The sequence below is a fragment of the Glandiceps talaboti genome, chromosome 21, assembly GCF_964340395.1.
Source record: "Glandiceps talaboti chromosome 21, keGlaTala1.1, whole genome shotgun sequence".
Taxonomy (NCBI): domain Eukaryota; kingdom Metazoa; phylum Hemichordata; class Enteropneusta; family Spengelidae; genus Glandiceps; species Glandiceps talaboti.
In genome coordinates this window covers 10,526,540-10,551,658 of record NC_135569.1, presented here as the reverse complement: position 1 = coordinate 10,551,658, position 25,119 = coordinate 10,526,540, and the positions used below count along the sequence as shown (strand labels likewise).

The following is a 25,119-nucleotide window of genomic DNA, read 5'->3' as shown; positions in this document are numbered from 1 at the left end:
TGTGCTTTTTAGCAAATTAATGTAAGGGAATTCTAAAAATACTTTACAATGTAAGAGCTGTCAACTGCCATATTTAAAGCTAAAAGTTACTAGTATCTGACCTGAACAGAAGGTCATGGTCAAGACATAACTCCAGTTGATAAACATTACATGTACATATCAATCAGATAATTCTATCATCTAGTGAGCTTAAATCTATTTTGTGTATGTGCAATCTGACTAGAGTAAAGCTTTAATGTTTGAGAATTCTAAATGTAACAATTAGCAGAACTTATCTTGGTTGTCTTAAATCTTCATTTGCTTTCAGGTTGCTGTCAATGTTGTGAAAGATGTTTGAAATTTCTTGATTGATTTTCGTTCATTCATTGGTATCCTTTTACCTGAAAGGACAAATAAATTAAAGATTAACATTAAAAATGGAACATTAAGTAATCAATGACAACTTCTTATATATAAAAATTATTTTAATAGGTAAACTTGGGATAATAAAGAATTTGGGGCAAGCGAATAAGAAAAAAATGATATTGAAAGCTACAACAGGGGACCACGTATTTAATTTATTCAGCGTTGTGCTAATTTATTCAAAGAATGTTTAGCCCTGAACAACGCAAACCTTCTGAATTTGCAGTCAAAATTACTTGAATTTTGCTGCAACTGCAGAAAATATCAATAAATAAAGATTCAACAGAGTGCATTGGGCGAGTTGGAGTAGGTAGCAAAGATCGACAACTTCTGTACTCAACCTGTGAAGTGGCTTTTTGTGCACGCCACACGGACGGTAAATTTAAAGATGGGCGAAGACACCTGCAATGACCTGCTCAGTGAAGTCCGTGTAATTTTTTTCTTCAAAACCTACTAGTTTCGACGGGGACTTTTGGATCGAAACAAGCGTGGAGTTAATTAGAAATTCTTTGGGCCAACACTAATTGTAATTTGCACGAAATTCCGGTAGAATTCGGTCGTCTAGCAACCACGCTACTAGCTGCAATAATTGTAGCGTTTGATGTGATTTTGAGGGCTTTTTTCGTTCCGACGTTTAACCCGAACGTCGGAACGAAAAAAGGCACAAAAATAGACAGCGCCAGTTTTGTGTTTTTCCTAACGAAAGTAGTCTTACCTAGGTAATTGCTGTTAGCATGTTTATGTACGTATACAATCCACATAATATATTCGTCCAGATGTAGATATACGGCTATGAGTCTCAACTTTCACATCCAATTACTCGAAAGTGGTCGTAGTCAGGACCAGGAGAGTCTCAGTAAAGATACAAGACATCCTATAGTTATAGTGGTCTGGATCGGACCTTATCCTGTGGTTTTGGCTGTAGCGGGCGGGCTTCTCCCGATGGACGGGACTGCCATATTTTAGAGGAAGGGGTTGCACCATGCACCAGGAGGGAACACAGTGCACAGGCTGTTAATTTTGTTTACGAAAACAAACAAAAACACATGAATGAATAAATAAATAAATAGATAAATACTGACAAACATCAACAATACAGTAATCGCAAATCAGTATCAACAACAATGAATGTTTCACAGTATCAAGAATTATATTATGTTTTCCTCTAGTATATGCAAAGTAGGGAAAACATACCGTTGATACTGTTTGGTGATTACTCTATTGTTGATGTTCGTCAGTATTGATTTTTTTTTCTTTGTTTCTTATATTTATTTATTTGTTTTCTTCGTTTGTTTGTTTGTTTTCGTAAACAAAACTAACTGAGCCTGTGTCCCTGTGGTTACACTTTACATTCTGGTGTTTGCCATCTACATACAAGGGTCAAACTAAATGGACTTGAGAGAGGGCTGACATTGCCCGACCACCGATGTGGTATGGGGCATGGGGGTGGGGGTGGTACTGATATAAGGGGGGGGGGTCTACCCCATTTCAGGAAATGGGTTACATATATGTACTTGTGGCATATTTTTGTTAGGCCTGAGATGATGACTTTGAATTAGTTTGTTCTGGCTTGTCACATTCTTTCCTATAAGAAAAGATTCCCATCAGTCATATGTGCCTCTTTGCAAAAAAAAATACAACAAGAGGACAAAATGATAACCTTCAAAAAGTACCCACAAAACTAGACACAAAAATATTCATTTTCCCGGGGTTCTACTTCCATGATCAACTGACTTGACCTGAACGTAGGTACGTATGTACGTACGTGATGAGTAAATAATTAGCGAACAAGTACTTGCAAGCCAAGATGGCTGCGCCCGGGCCCATGGCTCCAAGGCGGAGTGTTCAAACATCGTTAGACGAGAAATCTGGCGAAAACAAGGATGCGGATGCTTTAGGAATTTCAACAATATTTAGAAAATCAACAAATTTCATCGATGATCACATCAGTGCAGTTCGAGTAAGTCTGTTCAGTTTTCTAGAGTAAAGTTCACACCGAAACGTAGAAATCACACGTACGACTAGCTACAATATATACAGGTTGCATTCTATTCAAACGGGGGTGGGAACATGACAAGTTACACGTTTTGAAATATGCAGTGTCGAAATATCGTTTTGGGAGGGCCTACTCTCTGACCAAATATTAACGTGCCGGTGGTGTGCAAGATATCGATCTGACCATGGATGTATTGATACATCCATGCTCTGACTGACTGACTGGTGAATGGTGTAAGGTTTGTTATTGTAGGGCGCCCTCACACATGTACCAATGAAAGTGAAATGATTCCTGCTATATGCATGTGGCAATTTTCGGACAGGGTCATGTTATTATACAATTACTATTGGTTAAACTCTGCAAAAAAGTAGCATCCTTTATTGTTGTTTAGACAATTTCCTTAGGGTCATTTTAAAAAGGATATATAGTCAGAAGGTTAGCGCATGCATCACTTAAATACCCTCACGTCGGTCTTTTTTTGTCGTGTTTGTCCAGCCCATACAGTCTGCAGATCCAATGGGAAACACAAAAATAACCCTCCCTACTTCAGTGAAGACAACTGCAGAACCAATCATGAACAAGCAAATGACATCTACCCCACATACACACTTACTCTACAGTACTAAATAAAATGAACAGTAACTGCCATAAATAGTAGACTGAGTGACAGGTTTTGTTGAGGAAAGAAAATAAATTGGCCTAACCAAGTGAATTCTATTCTTTATACATTCAGTCGATTTCAACAGTGTTAGCAGTATTTGGTATTGGTTACATCATCAAGAGTATCAGACCAGTAAGTATTTGTTATCCCTACATTTTTAATTCCTGAAGCAAATAAAAAACATTTCAAATATATCAGATTGCAAAATATTTATTTATAATTATTTTATGCAAATTAGTAATATGTGACTCAATTATTAAAACCACATGGAATCATGCTTGACTAAATATCATACATGTCTGGTTTGGCAAAATATTTCCAAAAGTGCAGCTTCTTTACAACTTATAAAGTAGGGAATTTCATAATTTTGGAAAACATTTTATAAGCTGTAAGAGTAAAACCAGAGCATAATCTTAGGAAATACAAAATGTAAATGAAAGAAGTACAATATGCTATCTACAGTTTTTCTGCTTAAACTTTTGACATAAACGTTGAGGTAAATTGCCAAAAATGGCCATCAGTGGGAGACACTAATACAAGTACATGTACAAAATACATATGCTGAAATTCATCTATAGACATAATAGTGAAGTTACCTTATTGAAATCTAGTTTTTGAAGTGACTGCATAGCTTTTGTCCAAGTCACTCAGACGTCATCAGCATAATGATGTTATGTTGTTTGGTCAGGTGACCTCCTAGTGGAATCACCTGACAGTACACTATTGTTGTAGATAGGTGGAAGATGGTATCCACAGTCACAGCTTAGGGCAGTGTGCCCCCTAAGCCAACTGGCCACACCACTGATGCACACAATTTCTAGTGATGCACCAAAATTTGGTGTTCCCCTATCTCTTACTATGTGGTGACTCACAAGAAATGCCACTTTCTATCATACCATGGAGGTATCTCCCCTTACATGTATACCTCCATGATCATACTGACCCAGGACAAGAAAAGTTGGTTATCATTAGAGGACACACTGGTTGAGGGACTAAACTAGATTCCAATAAGGTAACTTCACTGTTACTACTATAAAATGAAGTCAAATATCAACTTCTATTCTACTCATTTGTAGACATTTACAAATTTAAATTTTCAGTATAAATACATTGAATGTTCTCTAAACTTTTTTTCTCACACAGTTCAAAAAGTTTCAGCATGTTCAAGAAATTCCCAAGGAATTCATAAGAAAGAACATGAGATTGAGTGGTAAAGTAACGTCAGTGAAGGATGGTCAGCTAAATGTTGAACACGTACCTATTGTCGACATTGCAACATTACCATTGATTGGTTCAAGGTTGAAAAGAAGTGAGTGTTAATGTGACTGCATATTACACTTTTTACAACCCAGCCTTGAATGGTAATGTTTATATAGATGTTGCTAGATTAGTAGTCTGGATGCCAACGTCAGTTTCTAACTAAACCACCTCTGGTCAAAGTCCCTCAATCAGCACGAAAAGTTGTTCATCCAATCAGTGAACCCCAACTGTTATAGTGACATAAACAGTGTACAGTAGCACCCTGAGCTGACAAATATACCATATTTGGACATTACGAAACTGCCCCAATAAACACTAACTTTATGACGAACTGTGTTATTGGTTAGAATTGTGTGATTGATTAACAAAGACATGATGTTAATGACTGTGTTGGTGGCTGTGGATGAATTTTAAATTGCATCACATGCATCTCAGGACTTCTAGAGTGACGACTTTCACTATACTGTGAGAGGAGGTGAAAATCGTAGTGATACTGTATAGGAACTACATATAGACTACTTGATTACATATATTGGGTACATAGTTTGTCTCCACATTTACTATAACAAGTCACAGACATTGTTGAATTTGCAGTCAAAATCAAAGAGATAGTATTGGCTATAAACACCAGACTGCACACAACAATTCAGCTATGGCTGTGATTTTTTTCTCAATATCTTCATTGCTTTTGAGCATAATGTAATGTTTTTCTATCAATGTATGTAGGTATGTTATTCAAATGATGTTTCTGTGCCACTACATAGAACATATGATAAAACCTTTACGACTCAGTTATGGGTTTTGCAGACTTTGGTAGTACATACGACTTACTGGCCCTTCCATCACACACTGGCCCTTCCATCGCACAACTTCATTCTGCAAAACTCACATCTGGGCCCTTAACTTCAGATTAATACTAACTTTTGTCATCAGGTTTGACACTTTTCTGTGTCTCCTTTGACCTATATTTGATCTTTCCCTTTGGCCTTTACCTTCTAGTAGATCGTCATGGTGACTTACCAGTATATCTTGGTGGTGTGGAACTACTAGATGGCGCTGACCCATTTATGAAACTGCATGTTGATAAGAGGCCGGTATGGTTTACAATTTTATCTGTCAACAAAGACGGTGGAATTGATTGTATTGTAACATTGAATAAAGTGAGTACTTTTCACGTACTTTGATAAATGAAGTCTTTTGTTTGAGTTAAGGCAAGACAGGAATATAAAAGGCCCCCTAACTTTGTGGGGGTTATTGTCAAACTTGAATGCATACAGTGAACAATGCAACAATTCCGCTATGAAAATCCATGACAACAATGAGCAGCTGGTGATTTCGGTAACAATTTTGGTATGTGTGGATGTGTGAATGTCTTGGGAATGTGTGTGTTGTTACAGAAATTTGATATTTATGCATGATATGTACAATTTTGGACAAAACATGATTTGACTGATGCTTGTTTGTTACTTGTACAGAAAAGCCGTTATTGTTCGTTACTCTTAATTATTCAAGATTATGACATCACATGGGTGGCCAGCTCCATCATCAATTGGTCAACTATATTTCAAAAATATTGTTTGTGATTTTTCAGTACTTTTTGCTAAGTGTAGTAACTAGGTAAAATCTACCAGGGTTCCCATGTCATTTTACCTGGGTTCCCAAACAAACTTACCATAGACTCTATGGGGAAACACTGCCATGTTTACCACTTTCTGTTAACTGGGTTCCCATGTCATTTTATCTAGGTTACTAAACAAAATTACCATAGACCCTATGGGGAATTCAAAACACTGCCATTTTTACCCCTCTCTCCGTTTCTGTTACCTGGCTTTCCATGCCATTTTTACCCGGGTTCCCAAACAAAATTACCATAGACTCTATATGGGGAAACACTGCTATTTTTACCCCTTTCTCCCTTTTTGTTACTGAGGTTCCCTAACCTTAACAAAAACACTGTTTCTTTAAGAGGTGTGCAGTTCCTAACAGTGTTCACTTACTCATAATGCTTCACTCCAGTGTAAAAAGTGGAGTTCTTCTAAGAGCAAGATTTGACAAAATTAAAAGTATTTTTTAGACAGCTATGTCTTCTATTTTGTCTCTATATATTGTTATTGTCAGGGTTGGTTAAGAAGAATGAATGTGAATGAAACTATTATCCGAGAAGGATTGGGAAAAGCAACACACATCGAAGGACTCACAAAAAATGAAACATATCTGAAAATATCACAGAGATTGATCAAAGCAGAAATGTATGCAGAGAAAAAGGGAAAAGGAATCTGGATAAAACCATCCCGATGGGAAAGATCCAAGGAAAGCATGCAACTCACAGCAATCAAGGCATCAAATAGAGTACAAAGTACTACCAAGCAATTACTAATGTATGCGTGGAAGAGACTCACTGGAGTATTCCGAAAGAAAGATGATAACAGATGAAAAAAACAAAAGATTATATAATTTGAACACTAGGAGTGCTATTCAGAAGCAAGGGAGGGTTGTTGTCCTGCAACATCTGAAACTTGTATGGCATGAAATTATGAAACCATAGACTCTCCACCCACCCTGGGTGGAGGGTCTATGATGAAACACAGTCTTAGAAGGTCTGTGTATAATAGTAGAAATTAAAGTTTCTGAGTTTGTAAAGTTTGACAAGATTTCGTAACAATTTTTAAAAAATTTGCGTGCCACATACTTACTTGCCATGTGTTTACACTTGTTACATTTCTGTATCAATAAAAGTTTTTACTTCAGAATGTTTTCAAATTATTTTATTTGTGTAATTTTAATTAGTTTCAAATGGATGGTAGTCCCAGAGGGAGTAGTTATAAATGTCACCATGTGTCTATACATCAATAGATTTATCTGAAACTGCTCATAAAGCCCATTTACAGCACATCTGTGAGTTTGCATCTGTCTCACTAACCTGTTTACAATGCGATCTGTGATTTTGCTTTGCTATCTCACTACTCTGTGTACATCGCGGTCTGTGATTTTGCTTCGCTAACCTGTTTACATCACAATCTGTGATTGTGCTTCACTGTATCGCTAACCATTTGTAATGCTAGTAACGACATTAGCAATGGCAATTAACAGCATACCTTTTCATAAATATTTACACTATACATGTATGTAAATAATGTCGCTCTAGTACTTATCTCAACAAGGGCACATTTAGTACATATTGAATGACTCCCCCATTGCAGCCAATTAGTTTGTCGGCAGTTTTTCAAACCAATCAGTTTGAGCATATAATTTTCAAACCATAAAATTATAAAGTTAGTAAGACCGCAAAGCAAAAGTCACAGGTCATGATGCAAACGGGCTACTGTTTCTATGTCATGCCTATAAAAATGCATTTCTTTTATAATGAAATAATAATGATAATTATAATGTTAGTTTTTAAATAGTGTTTTCCCACTCTGTGCTCAAAGCACTTTACAATTATTACCCCTGGTACGGATCTATATCGGTACATCCCTTTATACTTCCTCAACTCCCTGGGGAGCATACAATCCATTGCAGCCTTTTATAAGCATACAGGATTAAAGCATTCACATTGCAACCTCTATCCTATCAGGTCCCTAATTATACAGATGGGTTGACTGAGGCACAATCGTCATTCAAATCTTGCCCAAGGACTTTAGCTACTCAGAAACAAACGGAAGTTATGGGGCTCGAACCTGGAACCTGGAACCTGCAGATTCCAAGCCGGCCACTCTAACCATTCACCCATCATGTAAACTTGGTACAAAGATGTGATCCTATTCAATTGTTACATTGAATGTCTTATAATATTGTCAAATGAAGTCAAATTGCAGCATGAACTAATTGATTTGGAATTTGGACTGGTAGAGCTCTGATTCCGGATCTGTGTTCGACCAAATGGCCTCTGCTTTCGTCTACGAACAGGTGGTTTCTGTTTGTTTGTTTGTGGTTGGTTGGTTTATTGGTTTGTCTGTTTATGTGTTTGTTAGCTTGTTTTTTTGTATTGTCACGCATGCATATTTGTTTGTTTGTTTATTTATTTATTTATATGTCGTTTTATTATTTGTTTGTTTATTTGTTGTTGTTTTTTGTTTGTTTATAATATGGTTCCTGGGCTCCCTGTGACAGCTTCGAGTAGACAGTCCGGGAAAATCGATGTTTAACTTTTAAGCCCCCCCCCCCAACACACACACACACACACACATACATACATACACACATACACACATGCACCCACGGCCCACTGAGTCCACCGAAACTGACCTAATGTCAATGCACCTGCGCAATTTGAACTAGACTGAGGTACCATAGTACGTCCATATGGTCAGCAGTACGATACGAACTGACCCGCAATCGTATGTGTACAGACAGTGTGAACGATAACGATCGAGATGTACAAAGTACCTGGCGAGTACACTTACAAAGGTGTCTTATTCAGTCAAGACATCCGTAAGAGTGTCTTAGAGTCACGCGATGATATTGAATGCAGAGAGGACGACGTCTTCGTCGCGTCGCTTCCGAAATCAGGTAATCATCTCCGGAATCAGTTGTTTAACAGTGCAGTTGTGGAAGTCGACAGTTCGTTCGAGGTCGACCTTACAGCACTTGAAGTTACAGTGATTTCGGACACCTGAAAACAGACGGACACGTGGACGTAACACGTTATGCTTGTTCGAGATACGTTCTATCCATGTCCAGGAGGTACATAGACCCTACACCAACTGGTGTAGGGTCTATGGGAGGTATAACTATAAACACTAAATCCTCCCGGCCCCTCCCCTTATTATACTATTATACTTATGCCGTCATGCGCATGCTCTATCTTGCGTTCAATCTCAAGGTCAATTTCGTGTTTACAGTACACAGCAGATTTCGTCCCCTGATTTCGTCTTAGGCAAAATTTAAAAAAAATGTTTGTTTCCGATATTAAACATTAATTCAGAAAATAGGGTAGGTAAGTCGGAACTTTATTTTACTTTAAATTTTGTAAAAATTGACCCCAAGATATTTTAAGATACTCGTCGTTCACAATACTTCCGTGAGAGTTAAAATAAGTAAATGAAGGCAGATTGGGTATTTATTTTGGATTTTTAATTTTATAAAACAATTTTATCATGGCTTAGTACTTGAAAAATCAATGTGAAAGAACTTTGACAAAGTCTGTGTTTGTAACTCAATACATTGCAAAAACTAAAAAAGCTAAACCATAGACCCTACCCTGGTGTAGGGTCTATGGCTAAACACTATAAAAAGTTTGTCATTGTATGTACAATAACAAAGATTTTACACATTTATAAATCTTCTATAGATTATGCTTACAATTGTTAGAAGTAAGATTTCATTTCTCGAGAAGAATTATTTTGTTTCGGTTTTAGCTATATCATCATGCAAATTTAGCATGAGTCGTAGACCCATATAGTACAGTTGGTTATGAGAAAGGGTATCTTTTTGTTGTCTATGGATATATCCATCCCTTGAATGAAATGAACTGAACCATAGACCCTACACTTTAGTGTAGGGTCAAACCTTAGGGTCCCTACACTTCAGTGTAGGGTCATATAGGGTCTAACCATAGGGTCCCTACACTTTACAGGGTTCGCACGGTCCTGGAAAACCCTGGAAAACCCTGGAATTTCAAACCCTCCCTGGAAAGCCCTGGAAAACCCTGGAAAAATGCGCCCTACCCCTGGAAAACCCTGGAAAATGATCATGTTCAATCGATCGATTATATTGACGATCGTCATGTCTGTGCTCGAGCCACCCATTCATATGATTCTGAATCTCGTAAATGTGAAATCGCGAAAATATTTTCAAAGTCTTTCGCCACGCTGGGTGATGAATTAAAATTCACGCCGATTGAACCCAGACAGTCAAGCGATCGTTCCACGAGACACTTTGCCCCACAGACCGTGCCTATTAGTTGAATGGGCGCCGCAGTGTTTCTTTCGATCTTGCATATATTGCTACTCCGTACATCTCCCAGTCGTCATTTCAGTGACATGATATTGTAACAGTCCCGGCCGGGGTAACATGTACAGTTGGTCTGTTAACAAGATTATCGTAACATTGTAGCGAGTATCAAAGCATCATCAACCTCGATTAGAAATTGTTACAAGTTCGGCGCACGAGTCGACTGATACTACAAGCTAGGGCTAGGGCTAGGGCCTAGGGAAGTGCAGTTGAATTTCCGGGTTGTGGAAGTACGGTTGTGGCTTTTATTTCGTCGATAAATGGGTATTTGTGTTACATGTTCTAAAAGAATAAACTACTGTTTTATGTTGTACAGTAACATTCGTCAATGGTCAAGTTGAGTTGAAATCGCGATGTTCCGCAACTCGTGGCATCCGTACGTACATAAACATCGAGACGCAAGCGATGAATGTATTCAGTTATTCATAGCTCGAAATTTCGTTACGTAAATGACGTTTTTATTCAAAATTTTGAAGAAAAAAATTAGTTTAGGTGGCTTATAAATCTAGTAACATCAAACCATACAATAACGAGGACAAACTTTAGTTTTTAATTTATTTTTCTGGATATGTCTGAATTAGACTGACGAATGCTGAGACTCAATCTTACACGATCAATGCACCAGCTTGACGAAACGGCTATTTAGGGGGTAGGACAGAGGTTTCTCCGTTAATCTTAGCGTGTAAACGTGGTTTTGAAACCAATATCTTGCATAGTGTCGATTGTCTTTAAAATGTTTTGTGACATATGGGAACTGTTGCTGATTTTTGTTGTCCACATCAGACAATTAGATGTCATTCAAAAAATATACTTTAGCGTCAACACCCCTGGAAAATGGCCAAAATCAATATGAATACCCCTGGAAAACTGACGAAAAACCCCTGGAAAGTCCTGGAATTTTGTTTTGCTTTAAGTGTACGAACCCTGCTTTAGTGTAGGGTTGTGTAGGGTCTAACCATAGACCCTATACTTTCGTGTAGGGGCTATGACCCTATACATGAATTGCCCTGTTAGGTGCATAGACTTTAAAAACCAATGTTTGACTCTTTGATAACATGGCCGGGGCATCATGAATTCGAGTATGATTTATTTATTTGTCACGACGACTTTTCCATAAAGTTGTGTTTTATACACATTTGTGTGTTTCACACCCAATTGGCATATTAAATGTACTCAGTTTATATGAAGTGTTCTCCCCACGATAGAGAAAGCATGGTGCAAACACCATCCTTGCCATCTAGGCCGCCATGCTTGGCAGGTTTCTACCATGCTTCAAAAGTGTTCTACCATCCTTGAGCTTCAGTAATCTTTGAATGACAAAATCATAATAATACTTTCACATGAAGAGAAATGGCTGATCCCCAATGTACAAGTGTGTATGTGTTAAAATAAACATGTCAAAGTTTGTTCCAGTGTTGAAGACATGCATATTCATATGCTGATCTCTATGTAAACCAATATGCAAATTACCATGTCATTTATATGTAAATTAATATGCAAATTAGCCACCGACCCAGAACACTGAAATGCTGAGTAAGAATGTACAAAATGTAATAATATAACTGTCTTTTATCTTTTTTATGGTATTAATCTTTAGAGATTTATTACAGCAGTCCATTTCACTACTAGACATGTCCAAGTACAGGTATATAATGAATGTTACAGTAGTAGTAGGAATTGTTAACTGTTAGTTGTAATGTATTTCAGATACATAGATAAAAAGGTATCACTATTTTGTAAGAAAAAATTTCCCATTTACCCTTGTTGAAATGTGTGTCCATCATAATTTGTTGTACAGTGGTAGTGAAGTTGTAAATATGTATATAAATATTTGAATAATGCAATTTATGAATTATGATTATTATGAATTATTATTTGAATCCATTGTGTGTGTATATATGCAGGTACATTATAATATCTATTTATATTACCATGGTAATTGAGCCTTCGGGTTTTCTAAGATAGAGGCAAACTATAACTATTGTCACAACATGTTGATACAACAGTGATAAGGTATTGAATGGGTGTTCATTTAATTATAATCTTAGTAGGGAGACTTTGTTTTATTGACGGAGTTCCATGAACTTGAAGTGTACTGTTTTAGTACTTCCAATGTTTACACTATCTTGATCACAGGGTGATTAGAATTGCAAGATAGAGGAACCGCTATCACTCACTTGTGTAATCTACCACATTGAAGAACAATATTTGTGGCTACATGTACATTTTGTATCTTAGTAAACAGAAGGCTGATTTACCTTCATTGTATATAAGTATCTGTAAGTGTATGTACGTATGGACGTAAGTAAGGACGTATGGACGTACGTATGGATGTATGGACAGACGTATGGACGTACGTATGGATGTATGGAGATTATTGGAGATTATACCCTCCCCGTGCTGTATCTTGCTTGATATTGTGTTATATATATATATCATATAAAGAAATGTTTTAAGTGTTCATTTCTTTTTGGTTGCTTTGTCAATTCATTTGTGTAACTTCTAGAAGTACAAACAGTGTTCCCTATTATGGTGACTGTACTAAGTGTTGTTAATCATTTGATTCTGTAGTATTGTGTGTATTCTTGCATACCATTATGTTATAAATGTGAAGAGCAGTGCACCCTCTAAGCCAATTTGACGTGTCACTGATGCACACAATTTCTAGTGACACACCAATATTTGGTGTTCCCGTATCTCTTACAAATGCCAGTTATAATCATTTTGACTCACAACAACAAAATTAGAGGACACACTGATGAAGAGAGCTATATGCCTATACTTAATGTTATTTGATTGTTCTTTGACGATATAGGAACCACATGGGTGCTAGAAATGACCAACCTTATAATGCACCCTGAATTGTTAGATGGTAAGAGTGGAGTGGGTCAGGAGACAAGGATACCGTTTATTGAATTCTACAATGACAATTGTGGGTAAGTTTAATACTGAGATGCCTCGGTTGTGGTTTGAACTAGGACAGTATCAGATCGTCTTCAAACTTGTAAAATTAATTCTTGATTAATAAAAACATTCTTAGCAATGCTTTCGCAGTTGTTTATCTTGTGATGATCCAAGAATTGTACCTCTAATGCCACAATATGATTGCCCCCGAAATGCCCTGGAAATTTTCACTCGAGTTGTTTTCGCTAATTTTGCTAGAAACCAAAAATGCAAAAATGAAGAGTGTAGCATGTCTTCTTGCGCATGAAAACAATGCCAGTGTGGTGAGTAGTAAAAAAATTAGTCTTTGAGAACTAGCTGAAGACTGGAAAATTTCAAAATTTTCTCATAGCGAAAATATCTAGGTTTACAGTATTTCACATAATTATTCATAGGTCATATTTTGATATTGTCTCATTTCCATGTCATACTCTACTAACAAAACGATTTCATCTCATGTTGATAGTGTTGACCATGTTGAAAATATGAAAAACCTACCATCTCCTCGACTAATCAAAACCCATCTACCAGAACAACTTTTTCCATCTCAGGCATTTGACAAGAAAAGCAAAGTAAGTCAAACAACATTAAGTCCTAAAAAAATAATTGTTTGGTTCCGTTACCCAATCCCACCTAGTTTTCACTGCCGACCCAAAACTTTTTTTTACGTATTCGAGATAAAAAGTCTCACAAGAAATAGTGGATGCAGAAACTGACATCAACTTAAAAAGACAACATAAAACTGTTCTTCCAAACTGTAATGGCTGTACATCTGATGAGAAGAAATAAACAACACAGAGACCATTTGGAAAACAATGGAAAACCTGATCTAGACACTCACATGGAAAATAAATAGAATAAAATAGAATAAAAAATCTACCTACCTCACCTATTCTAAAATTGAGCATAATCGGAACTACACAATTTCTTTTATTAGGCCTAATCTCAACATGTCTTGTATGTGTCATGAAACGGAACTTTTTAGATCAGTGAATAAGTAAATGTACAAATGTAACTGTTGTACAACTGCTGACATCAGACTGTGGACAAATGGAATTTATTACAAACAGGGAAAGTAAACAACTGAATTGGCTTATGTAATAACACTTGGCTCATCAGTATGTTGGGACAGCAGAGATTTAACACACCATGGTTTGGTAAGAACAGTTTTATGTATACATGAAATGCCAGGAGAAGGAACATTGTTTGTGAACGTTTATGAACTATAATGTAAAGTGGCCATAAAACTGCTCTTATCAAATGATGGAGTGTAACACTTGTTCCTCTGTACTTCCAACATGCTGTGCCAAGAGTTATTAATCCAATTCAGTTGTTCACTTTCGCTATTTGTAACAGGTTCCTGTCGGCCACATTTGGTTTTTATTAGGAAACTATTATATACACTTACTGCTCGATAGTAAATCACTTATCACCTGGCCTTATTCGGGCACTAGTAGACCTCTATTACCCCTAGGGCTGTTATGCAGCAGCTATTTCCCAGAGGCTAAAAGCTGTAGGAAGTAGTTTCTACACAACATCCTACACAAGGGGTAATACGACGTCAACTAGTGCCCGAATAAGGCAAGGCAATAAGTGCTTTATAACACATCATATTCTCAGACACATATTCTTTCCACTGTCAAAGCAAATCATTGATAAGACTTCCCCTCTACTACATGAATACCGCTAAGGAAAGCAGAATGTGACTAGTACCTCCAGTATGCAAATTGAGGTCACTATGGGATAGTCCATCCCATGTGACATGATCTAAACCAATCACTGAAGGCTATATGAAAGTGATGTGTTATAAACACAGTTAAGGAATGCTTTACCCTATTAGTAATTTACATAGGTAGAAACTTTCTCAATTAATACGGCAACTGTTTTATATTTCAGATTATTTACATCGCTAGGAATCCAAAAGACAATGCTGTGTCTATGTATTATTTCTATCAGAGTACAGCATGCTATGGTTATTACAAAGAATCATGGGATCAATTTGTGGATATGTACATGAACGGCCATAGTAAGTTTTACATTCTTTGTTCAAAAGTGTCATTACTATCCCCAATTTTTCTCTGATACTACTGGCGCTGGTATAATTATATTATTAACCAATATTTTTCTTCATTCAGCCAGACACAAGGGTTGTCATTATGAGTCTAGCGACTCGCAGTGACAAGGGCCCCTTAGGTCACTCATATTTTACTTGGCTTGACGAAGAAAAATATAGGGGAATAACATTTAAATATACATAGGCCACATCCTTTTCAGTTGTTCCACCAAGCCTCAATATTATCAAACTGCTCTTCATAGACGTCAGCTTTGTACAACCCATAATACCAAAGTAAAATGTTTTCTGTATATACCACAATTGTTCATAGTATCCACATCAAGTGTAAAGTAAAAGTGTACAATTTAATTTGCTAATTGGCCACATTAAAAAGGCCACATGCTAGGCTTGTAAATAAACCAATTGAAAAAGTATAATTTTACACTTGATATGAATGCTATAGATGAGTGTAGCACATAGAGGAAGTGCTTTACTTCAGTGTTACTCATTGTAATATGAATACTATAAACGAGTGTAGCACATAGACAAAGTGCTTTACTTCAGTGTTACTCATTGTAATATTAATGCTACAAATGAGTGTAGCACAGACAAAGTGCTTTACTTCTGAATCAGTGTTACTCGTAATATAAATGCTATAAACAAGTGTAGCACATAGACAAAGTGCTTTACTTCAGTGTTACTCATTGTAATATGAATGTTACAAATGAGTGTAGCACAGACAAAGTGCTTTACTTCAGTGTTACTCATTGTAAAATATTGTGTTCCTTGCTACATGTATTGACTTTACTTATATATTTTATTATATACTAAAGCGGATGTTACATAAGATATTGTCTAGTGTCCCGGCCTCAACACAAATAATTGTCTCTTTGATTTCCTTCAGTTGTGTATGGGAGCTGGTTTGATCACGTGATGGGATGGTGGAAACACAGTCACCAACCTAATGTCTTATTCCTCAAGTATGAAGACGTCAAAAAGGTAATGTATTAATACATGTGTACACTGGCACTGACACAAATGAACATATATTAAATGTACTTGAATTCATATAATAGACATGTACATATAATATATGTATGTATGTATGTTTGTATGTATGTATGTATGTATGTATGTATGTATGTATGTATGTATGTATGTATGTATGTATGTATGTATGTATGTATGTATGTATGTATGTATGTAATGTATCTACATTGGTATGTGTATATGTATGTATGTATGTATGTATGTATGTATGTATGTATGTATGTATGTATGTATGTAATGTATCTACATTGGTATGTGTATATGTATGTATGTATGTAAATATGTATGTATGTGTGTGTGTGTGAACTTGCGTACGCACATATGTATATGTGTATGTATGTATGTACATGTATATGTATGTATATATGTATGTATATGTATGTATGTGTGTATGTATGTATGTATGTATGTATGTATGTATGTATGTATGTACTTGCATATATATGTATGCATGTTATAAACTCATACTTTTATAATATACACAGATACACTACTCATTGAATTTGATTCTTTACCATTGTTACATTTATTGAAATGATGTACTTAAATTCAGTAGTTGTTATATGTTCTAAAGTGGAAGATATTGCTAAAAATTTAACAGACAAACTAGTGAACAATATGTGCAAAAGATTTGGTGTGTATTTTAAAACAGATTTTAGTATCAAAGTTTTCAACAATAACAATATGAATGTCTATCATAGAATGAACAAGACTGATAGCTTGCAGTCAAAAGCTGTCAGTTTATCAACCCATGTTGTGTGTATAGATTAGATTTCTTATTCCTGTATGCCACAGAATGAACAAGACTGACAGTTTACAGTCAAAATATCGCAGTTTATCAAATTATATTGTGTTTATGAGTTACATTTTTAATTCTCTGTAAGTCATAGAATGAACAAGACAGAGTTAGCAGTCTAAATCTGTCCACTTATCAAATTATGTTGTGTGTATTGGTTAAAAGTCTAATACTTGTAAACATGTTTGTTTATTAATTCAGAATTTCAGAGGTACTATAGAACAGATTGCATCATTTCTTGGCCGAGATTTAAACAGTGCAACCATCGATAGAATTATGGATTACTGTTCCTTTGAAAATATGAAGAAAAACCCTGCTGTCAACAGAATGAATGCAGCAGATGTTGATAGTACAGTTAGTCCATTCATGAGAAAAGGTGAGATGAAACTATGGGGGGTGGGGGGGGGGAGGAATTTTGAAGTGTCATAGTCTGTAACTGTAACTGTAGTCCAATTACAGCTAAAATGATGTCGGCTTGGTGTTTCACTCATGTAACATGACATTTTTTACACACACTCAGACAACTTCTAATGCAAAAGAAAAAATTGCAGATAGGTGCCGTGCACAGTGAGGATGTAGAAGTAGTCAAGTTGTTAATATGTTGATTAACGCCAACCATGAACATTTTTTAAACAGTGATGTATTTGTAGTGACTTACCCGAAATCATGTACTCAGAGGAGAGAGAGAGAGAGAGAGAGAGAGACAGAGAGAGAGACAGAGACAGAGAGAGACAGAGAGACAGAGACAGAGACAGAGACAGAGACAGACAGTGAGAGGGGGACAGAATGAGACAGACACAGACAGACTGACTGACTGACTGAATGAATGACAGACTGAGACAAAGACAGTGAGAGAGAGAGAGAGAGACTGACAGAGACAGACAGTGAGAGGGGGACAGAGTGAGACAGACAGACAGACTGACTGACTGAATGAATGACAGACTTCTTAATACAATAAATTGATGACTTAGGTTCATGTACTTATTACAGATCATGACAGTTAATTAGAATAAAACATTGACTGACTGTACTTTTTACACAGGTATTGTTGGAGACTGGAAGAATCATTTTACAGTAGCACAAAATGAACAGTTTGAAAGATTGTACTATGAACGTCTTGAAAACAGTGGGTTGGAATTTGAGTGGTAATGAACATCTTGAAAACAGTGGGTTGGAGTTGGAGTGGTACTTCAGTCAAAATAGTCAACCAAGATAGCAGCACCATGATGGACATTAGTATGCATTGTAGAAATTGTAGACAGCCAAATTTATAGTATGAAATATTTCTGAGCCAGAGAGAAAATAATGGTATTTCTATATTATTGCAATTAGACTTAATTTTAAAAAAACATCTGTAAAACAATAATGAATTTAAACCGTTTTAGTTATGGAAGTCCCAAAATTCAAGACATGGATAGTTATTAAAACTTAAACATTTTCAATAGTCAATTTTCTTGTTCCAAGATGTCTTGCATGAGATGATGTCACTTGTATTGTTACATTTAATCTTGTTTTGTCTTTGGCATACAAAGTATTAAATTGATGGATCTTTATTTTTAAAACTTTCATTATTTAGGATGAAAAAATGAGAATTTAGAATTTAGGATGAAATATTGTTAATATTTTAGTGAATAAATTCTATGATTAATACTATAATATTTGTTTATTAATCCGAATCGAATTTTGAAATTCAAAATATGATTGTCACTTGCTCAGTACCTTGGAGAAAACCTGCATCATTTGGTGGATTCTAACTGAATATCACCCTTCGTACATAAAGATCTGGTTTCTTCTAATCAAATGATGTATTGTAAGAGTCATATATGCCCTAGACTGTAAGATACGTTGTGACGTTTCACCCTCACCGGCCTCCTCTCACGTGTTGGCCGATGTTTGAGGGCGCCCTGTCACAGCATACCTTACAGACTATATATGCCCTTGTATATTATATTTTGTTGCTTCAGCAAAAAATGACTTTTCGATACTAGAAAATTTTGTGATTTTAGAGTCTTCAGAGGACTAACTTTTACCAATTACCAAATTGGTACATTGTATTCATGTACAAGAAGGTATTTTAGTCACTACTTATTTTCACTAATTACCAGACTGGTACCTTGTGTTCATGTACAAAAAGACATTTTAGTCACTACTTATTTTTACTAATTACCAGACTGGTGCATTGTGTTCATGCACAAGAAGGCATTTTAGTCACTACTTATTTTTACTAATTACTAGACCGGTACATTATGTTCATATACAAGAAGGCAATTTAGTCACTACTTATTTTTACTAATTACCAGACTGGTACATTGTGTACAAGAAGGCATTTTAGTCACTACTTATTTTTGCGTCTTTGGTTTCCAGCGAAATAAGCGAAAATAAGTCTTTAGCGAAAGTTTCCAGGTTTACAGTATACTCTGGGGTGTGAGAATGAAAGCTTTGTGTGTACTGTTTTCCCCCACGATGACAATGTTATAGTATGATATGATATATATATATGGTTGGTTTACAAACAGTAGGTCGTAAACGGACACATGGAAAAATGAGTTGTTTTGTGTGTTGATACATACAGCACCTAATAACACTTGTGGATCACCATTCAAAGGAGAGTCCACTGCCCTTCATCTTTGTCTCATACAGTTCTTCAAATTCTCTATTCTGAGCTACAGTGAAGTAGTTTTGCCAGTCACCAATACAACCTACATAGAAGAGAGGATAGATCAGTGAATAAAATAGATACATGATATACATGTATTCAATTCCAATTTCTTGAAAACCCCAGCTGAGATGTGAAATAAGTCAAATAGTGAAGAGGTTTGTACTCTGATATATATAGAAGATGAGTGAATTGTCACGGTAGTTCCAAGAGTCAGTGGTATGGGTAAGAGTTCATTCGCTTACACAGGCATTGGTCTTTGGAATAGTCTCCCACTCTCAATGAAACAATCTCGTACAAAAATAGTTTTAAAAGCCATGTCAAATCTTTTCTGTGGAACAAACTAGAGGTTAAAGATCATAATATTTTTGTAACATTTTAGTTCTTCCTCTTTTTAATTGTGGATGTAGTCAGTGTGTATTTTATCACTTATTGGTTTTCTGTAATGTCTAATATAATACATTTTTCTGTACCATTGTTGCGACGGTGTTTTGAATATCCCTACGAAGACCACATTGGAAATAAGTGTTTCGAAAAATACTTTTATGTGTTATCCTCTGATTTTTATACCTTCTATTTTAATACGTACTTGTACAAAATTTTACCTAATAAATTCATATTCATATTCTTTTCTTGTTCACAATATGTTATATGTTGCCAAACAAATCAATTAACCAATATTATTTGGTTTGTTAAATAAGTAACATAACTGCTATTTCGACCAAATCATTGAGTACATCCCTCACGATCTGAAAACACTTCAGCCTATCACATACCACCATCGAAATACGATTATCATTTGTTTTCTTTCTATCTATGCACTTGCAGAATTAATTATTTGGAATCATCTCCCTGATGCTTTTGTACACAAAACAACTCCTACATTGAACTTTTGGTGTCGCACCTTATATTGTCTCAGTATTGAATGAGTTGGAGGCAGGTTTGCCTGTACTAACCTTCCCTTACGGTGGCTGCACGTTTTAGGTCTAATGGTCTCCCCTGTTCCATGTTTACCTTTACTAACCTTTGCTTATGAAGGCTGCACGTTTTAGGTCGAATGCCCCCCCCCCCCCTTTCCATGTTTGCCTGTACTAACCTTTCCTTATGAAGGCTGCACGTTTTAGGTCAAATAGTCTCTCCCCATCCATGTTGACGGCTGGATTCTTTCTCATACTCTCAAAGCTGCAATATTTCTCAATTCTACCAATCTCCTCTTCTGTTAAATCTTTCTTCAGAAAATTGGCAAGTTTCTTAATTGTTCCTCGAAGATCCTTCATAGAGAAAATGACACGGTATGGTTTACACTCTAAATAGTGCCTCGCCAAGGATCCTAGCATAATTTGTGATATTATTCCTCAGTATTTGCTTCATTCGGCTAAGGAAAACGCACACATTACTTAATGAGCCGTGCCACTTCTAGTCAAAGACGAGATGTGACAAATCCCTTGGGTCACAAGTATTTTGCAATCGAATGAAGAAAAATATCGGAGAACGATATTTGTATACCTGCGCAAGATGAGTGAAAGAAGGCCATGAGAGAAAATAATGGCAATTCCGACCATTTTGATTCATATTTAGGAACACCTTGCAAGATTTTAGGGTTGTGTGTGTTTTATATTGCGTTCTTTTCTTTTAAATGTGCTGAATAAAACAAATAAAAAATGCACCAGAACCAATGACGTACACATGCAGCATTGTGACGTAGAATGACCGGGCTATGTGTTCTATTCCGTTCAAATACAAACTTGATTTTTATATGGTCGTCCAGCTGTGGACGGTCCAAGTTGGTATAACATTTTGTATACAATCTTGGTTATTCAAGAAGGCAAGTGCACTAAAAGTGAGTCTGAAGTCTATAGGATCAAGAATAAAGTATTCAATCATGGATATCTAATATGAAAGTCTTCAACTGTCAAATTTGAAAAAAAAGCTAGTTGATACAGATTTGATTAGAGTGTAACCATAGTAACCAAGTTGGGTGCTGACTGAACAGCCTTAGTATGTTTATCATAAGAATTCCACTTGTCATTTACTGACTGAAATCCATACCTTTAGGCTTTTACAACCAATTTAATCTGACTAGTTACAAGGGGGGTTCACACACTTGGATGTCCACAGTTGTATTAAGATACCCATATCATAACAAGAACGTTCCTACTTTACCTTTTTTGCCTCTTCATATTTTAAAAAGCAAACATTTTCGTCATCTGCATGTTTCCACCAACCAAGTACGTGATCAAACCAGTCTCCAAATGCAACTGAAGGAGAAAACATGAAAGTATAATATTAATACATACATGACGTGACAGTCTCGATTCCTCATTAAAACAAGCGAATCAAATACAAATTTGACACAGTTGGAGATAAGCTACATCAGAAAAGTAGTGGTTCCGATTAGATACCTTTCATAAGATACATAGTACTGATGATATCTTTTCTATGGTGGAGGGTTGACACTGTGTGCGCTCTTCTCATTCCATAAGGGAGGGACAGTAAGGACGCCCCCAGCGACGGATTTTACAGTCTAGGTTAACATCCCCGTTTACTGAACTTGATTAATTTAAGCCCAAGCTACACTTTAAAGTTAAAGGTCAGTTAGAAAATAAACTAGTTAGGTAATCAGAACATTTTTATTTGAGCTATTAAGTGATATTATTCAGTAGAGGAAGGCTGTGGAAAGGCTGTGTGAGTATAGATATAAACGGTTCCTCGTTCTTTCGTAGAATAACCCATCTATAAAACCTGTATATTCGATTTTAAGAATTGAGTAGAAGAATGTGTATGTATGTATGTATGTATGTATGTATGTATGTATGTATGTATGTATGTATGTATGTATGTATGTATGTATGTATGTATGTATGTATGTATGTATGTATGTGTGTGTATGTATGTGTGTATGTATGTATGTATGTATGTATGTATGTAGTACGTACGTATGTACGCACGCACGCGCGCGCATGTATGTATGTATGTATGTATGTATGTATGTATGTATGTATGTAAATGTATGTATGTATGTATGTGTGTATGTATGTATGTATGTATGTATGTATGTATGTATGTATGTATGTATGTATGTATGTATGTATGCAGACGTCTGTGTGTGTGTGTAAATGCAAATACGGTATTACCTTGCTTTGCCATAATGAGTCCATAAAAGTCTGTCCATGTTCCACGATAAAAACCATGAAATGCGGTGTTTGTGTAGTGATAGTAGTATGATACCAGTACGTCCTTTGGGTTTCTTGCAACGTATACAATCTAGGAGTGAAAAAAGAAAGAAATACTGATCTAGTGTGTAATACATGACTGTTTTGTAGATGTAGATGTCACCGAATTACATTGGTCATGTGACACTGTGGTCTGCAAATAGTGTGAAGTACGTGTTACTGATTCAACTTACATCTCTTTTCAATATATGAAATTCATATTCCACGTGGAAACCAAGCTAACACGAGTATTATGGACCGGTCATCAAGTCTTTCAAAAAGTGATTAGGTATAGGGGATAACATCAATCTGTTTTGGGGTTTACAAGAGAGGGAGTCAGAGACATTGTCGGCCCGATGCAAAAAATCCTCCTCCCCTTGGTCAAAGAACATGACCGGTCCTTGGACATTTCTGTTGCATGATGGTCTTCTCAACTGGAACACAAACACACCACTTTTCAGCAACAATACCAAACCTCTCTTTTCAAGATGATACTGACATTTCAGAATGATAGAAGACTGGCTGTGCAATAAAGTTATTGCTAGACTTACTCAAGTCACTGTGTTTTCTACTTCAGTTGAGTGATTGCCTTAGTGAGTGATTGCCTTAGTGAGTGATTGCCTTAGTGAGTGATTGCCAAGCAGTTGGGTGGCCTAAACTATACTTAAACTTGTAAATATAAAACATGGACATTTTCCTTCACAAAAGCTAAAAAATCATGAATAACAAAACTCAGAACATCTGAAGAAAATAGCTTGAAAAAGAATCTCGAGTCCCAAGGAATTGGTCCAGTTTAAGTCTTTGGTAGCGTGCTTGTACCCTTTTCCTGTGGTCATATTAAAACGACATTGAATTACCTTAGACTGTTTCTTGAATCCTTGTTCCGGGAAATGATGACGCTGTAAGTGTGTCTTTATCAACCTTGGTGAACTTGATGGCATCAACGTCAGATACTGGAGAGAATCTGTAGCAGTCCTAATGGCCAGGTCTTGTATTTTGTCCAGTTTAAAATATCGTTGCACAGAACGCGGAATCCATGATTTTAACCACAGGATTTGTGTAACTAACCATTCATGCCTGAATATGATATGGCACAGAAATAGTTGTGTAATATGCTTTATTCATAGTACCGTGGCCACCGGCCGCGCCTAACGTACAGAAATAGTTAATCTACTGTTACCAGATCTGAGCTGGTACTCAATAAGTTCAAGTTACTTCAAGACCCATCATACATCACACTCATTCTAGCAATAAGTCATTTCCAAACAAATAAGTTTATACATTCAGTGAAAATTTCAACGATTTAACTTGACCGCTATTATCCTAAAAAGATGAGATCCGTATGAGTTGAAGGAATGGGTTTCTTCCATCCATCCTTCCGTGTCAGGTCATATCTCGGATATGCACATGAAGATTTCTTACCGCAGAATAGTGAGAAAATCAACCTCAATGTTCACATTCATAAAAGCCAAAAAATGAAAAAAAAAAATTGTTTCTGATCAGGGCGTGCATCACGTAATTACCCTCGTGTCGGCCTTTTTTCCCGTTTTTGTCCAGCCCATGCAGTCTGCAGATCCGGGGGAAAACACAAAAATAGCCCTCCCTACTTCAGTGAAGACAACTACAGAGCCGATCATGAACAAGCAAATGACATCTGCCCCACATACACACTTGCTCTAAAGTACTAAATAAAAAGAACAGTAACTGCCATAAATAGTAAATTTAATTAGTGACAGGTTGGTTGAGAATTAAAAAAACAATCATGTCGTCGCATCACTTTAGACAAAATGTGTCCTGACATGAAACCATTCTTCTTTTTTTGCCTAAATAGAACCAATGTGACCCTATTTCAATCGGGAACTTGCAAAACCGCCATGTTGAATGTTGCATCATGGGAAATGTGATAATAAATACTAATCAATTAGTAATGTAAACAATGCTGATACATTGCTTGTAACCACAGATAATCAATTCATAGTTACCCCGACAATTGTGGGAGGTTAATTTTATCGGTAGCTCCAGATTAGGCATTACGATAACCATAGACAATCCCACAGTCCTTTGCGTTTGAGCATGCTCAGTCTGGATTGCGAGTTCCCAATTATTCCTTACCTTTTAAGGGTTTCTACAGAAATTTC

At 36.3% G+C, this 25,119-nt stretch overlaps 3 protein-coding genes across 4 annotated transcripts in view; 2 read left to right on the top strand and 1 right to left on the bottom strand.

Annotated features, from left to right (window-relative positions):
• The first annotated feature begins 2,214 nt into the window (after positions 1–2,214).
• LOC144451580 (protein C3orf33 homolog) lies at positions 2,215–7,012 on the top strand. 2 transcript variants are annotated; one of them, XM_078142466.1, is made up of 5 exons: positions 2,215–2,362; positions 3,132–3,191; positions 4,203–4,368; positions 5,322–5,479; positions 6,438–7,012. In XM_078142466.1, exons 1-5 carry the CDS (start codon positions 2,228–2,230, stop codon positions 6,750–6,752), a joined length of 834 nt encoding a protein of 277 aa, XP_077998592.1. In that variant the 5' UTR covers positions 2,215–2,227; the 3' UTR covers positions 6,753–7,012. The 2 variants fall into 2 exon arrangements, with proteins under 2 accessions (XP_077998592.1, XP_077998591.1); XM_078142465.1 differs by having other exon boundaries at positions 5,319–5,479.
• Positions 7,013–13,091: 6,079 nt separating this feature from the next.
• LOC144451873 (sulfotransferase 1A1-like) lies at positions 13,092–18,683 on the top strand. The gene is made up of 6 exons (XM_078142789.1): positions 13,092–13,207; positions 13,681–13,786; positions 15,111–15,240; positions 16,172–16,266; positions 17,315–17,489; positions 18,156–18,683. Exons 1-6 carry the CDS (start codon positions 13,107–13,109, stop codon positions 18,260–18,262), a joined length of 714 nt encoding a protein of 237 aa, XP_077998915.1. The 5' UTR covers positions 13,092–13,106; the 3' UTR covers positions 18,263–18,683.
• Positions 18,684–19,705: 1,022 nt separating this feature from the next.
• Positions 19,706–25,119, bottom strand: part of LOC144451194 (sulfotransferase 1 family member D1-like) — a 7,388-nt gene continuing 1,974 nt past the window's right edge. The window contains exons 2-7 of the mRNA XM_078141993.1: positions 25,094–25,119; positions 23,839–24,058; positions 22,904–23,033; positions 21,933–22,027; positions 20,866–21,040; positions 19,706–19,812 (exon numbers count right to left, since the gene is read on the bottom strand). The exon at positions 25,094–25,119 is cut by the window's right edge and continues 98 nt beyond it. Coding sequence (XP_077998119.1) covers positions 19,706–19,812; positions 20,866–21,040; positions 21,933–22,027; positions 22,904–23,033; positions 23,839–24,058; positions 25,094–25,119 — 753 coding nt within the window. The remainder of the gene's footprint in view (positions 19,813–20,865; positions 21,041–21,932; positions 22,028–22,903; positions 23,034–23,838; positions 24,059–25,093) is intronic.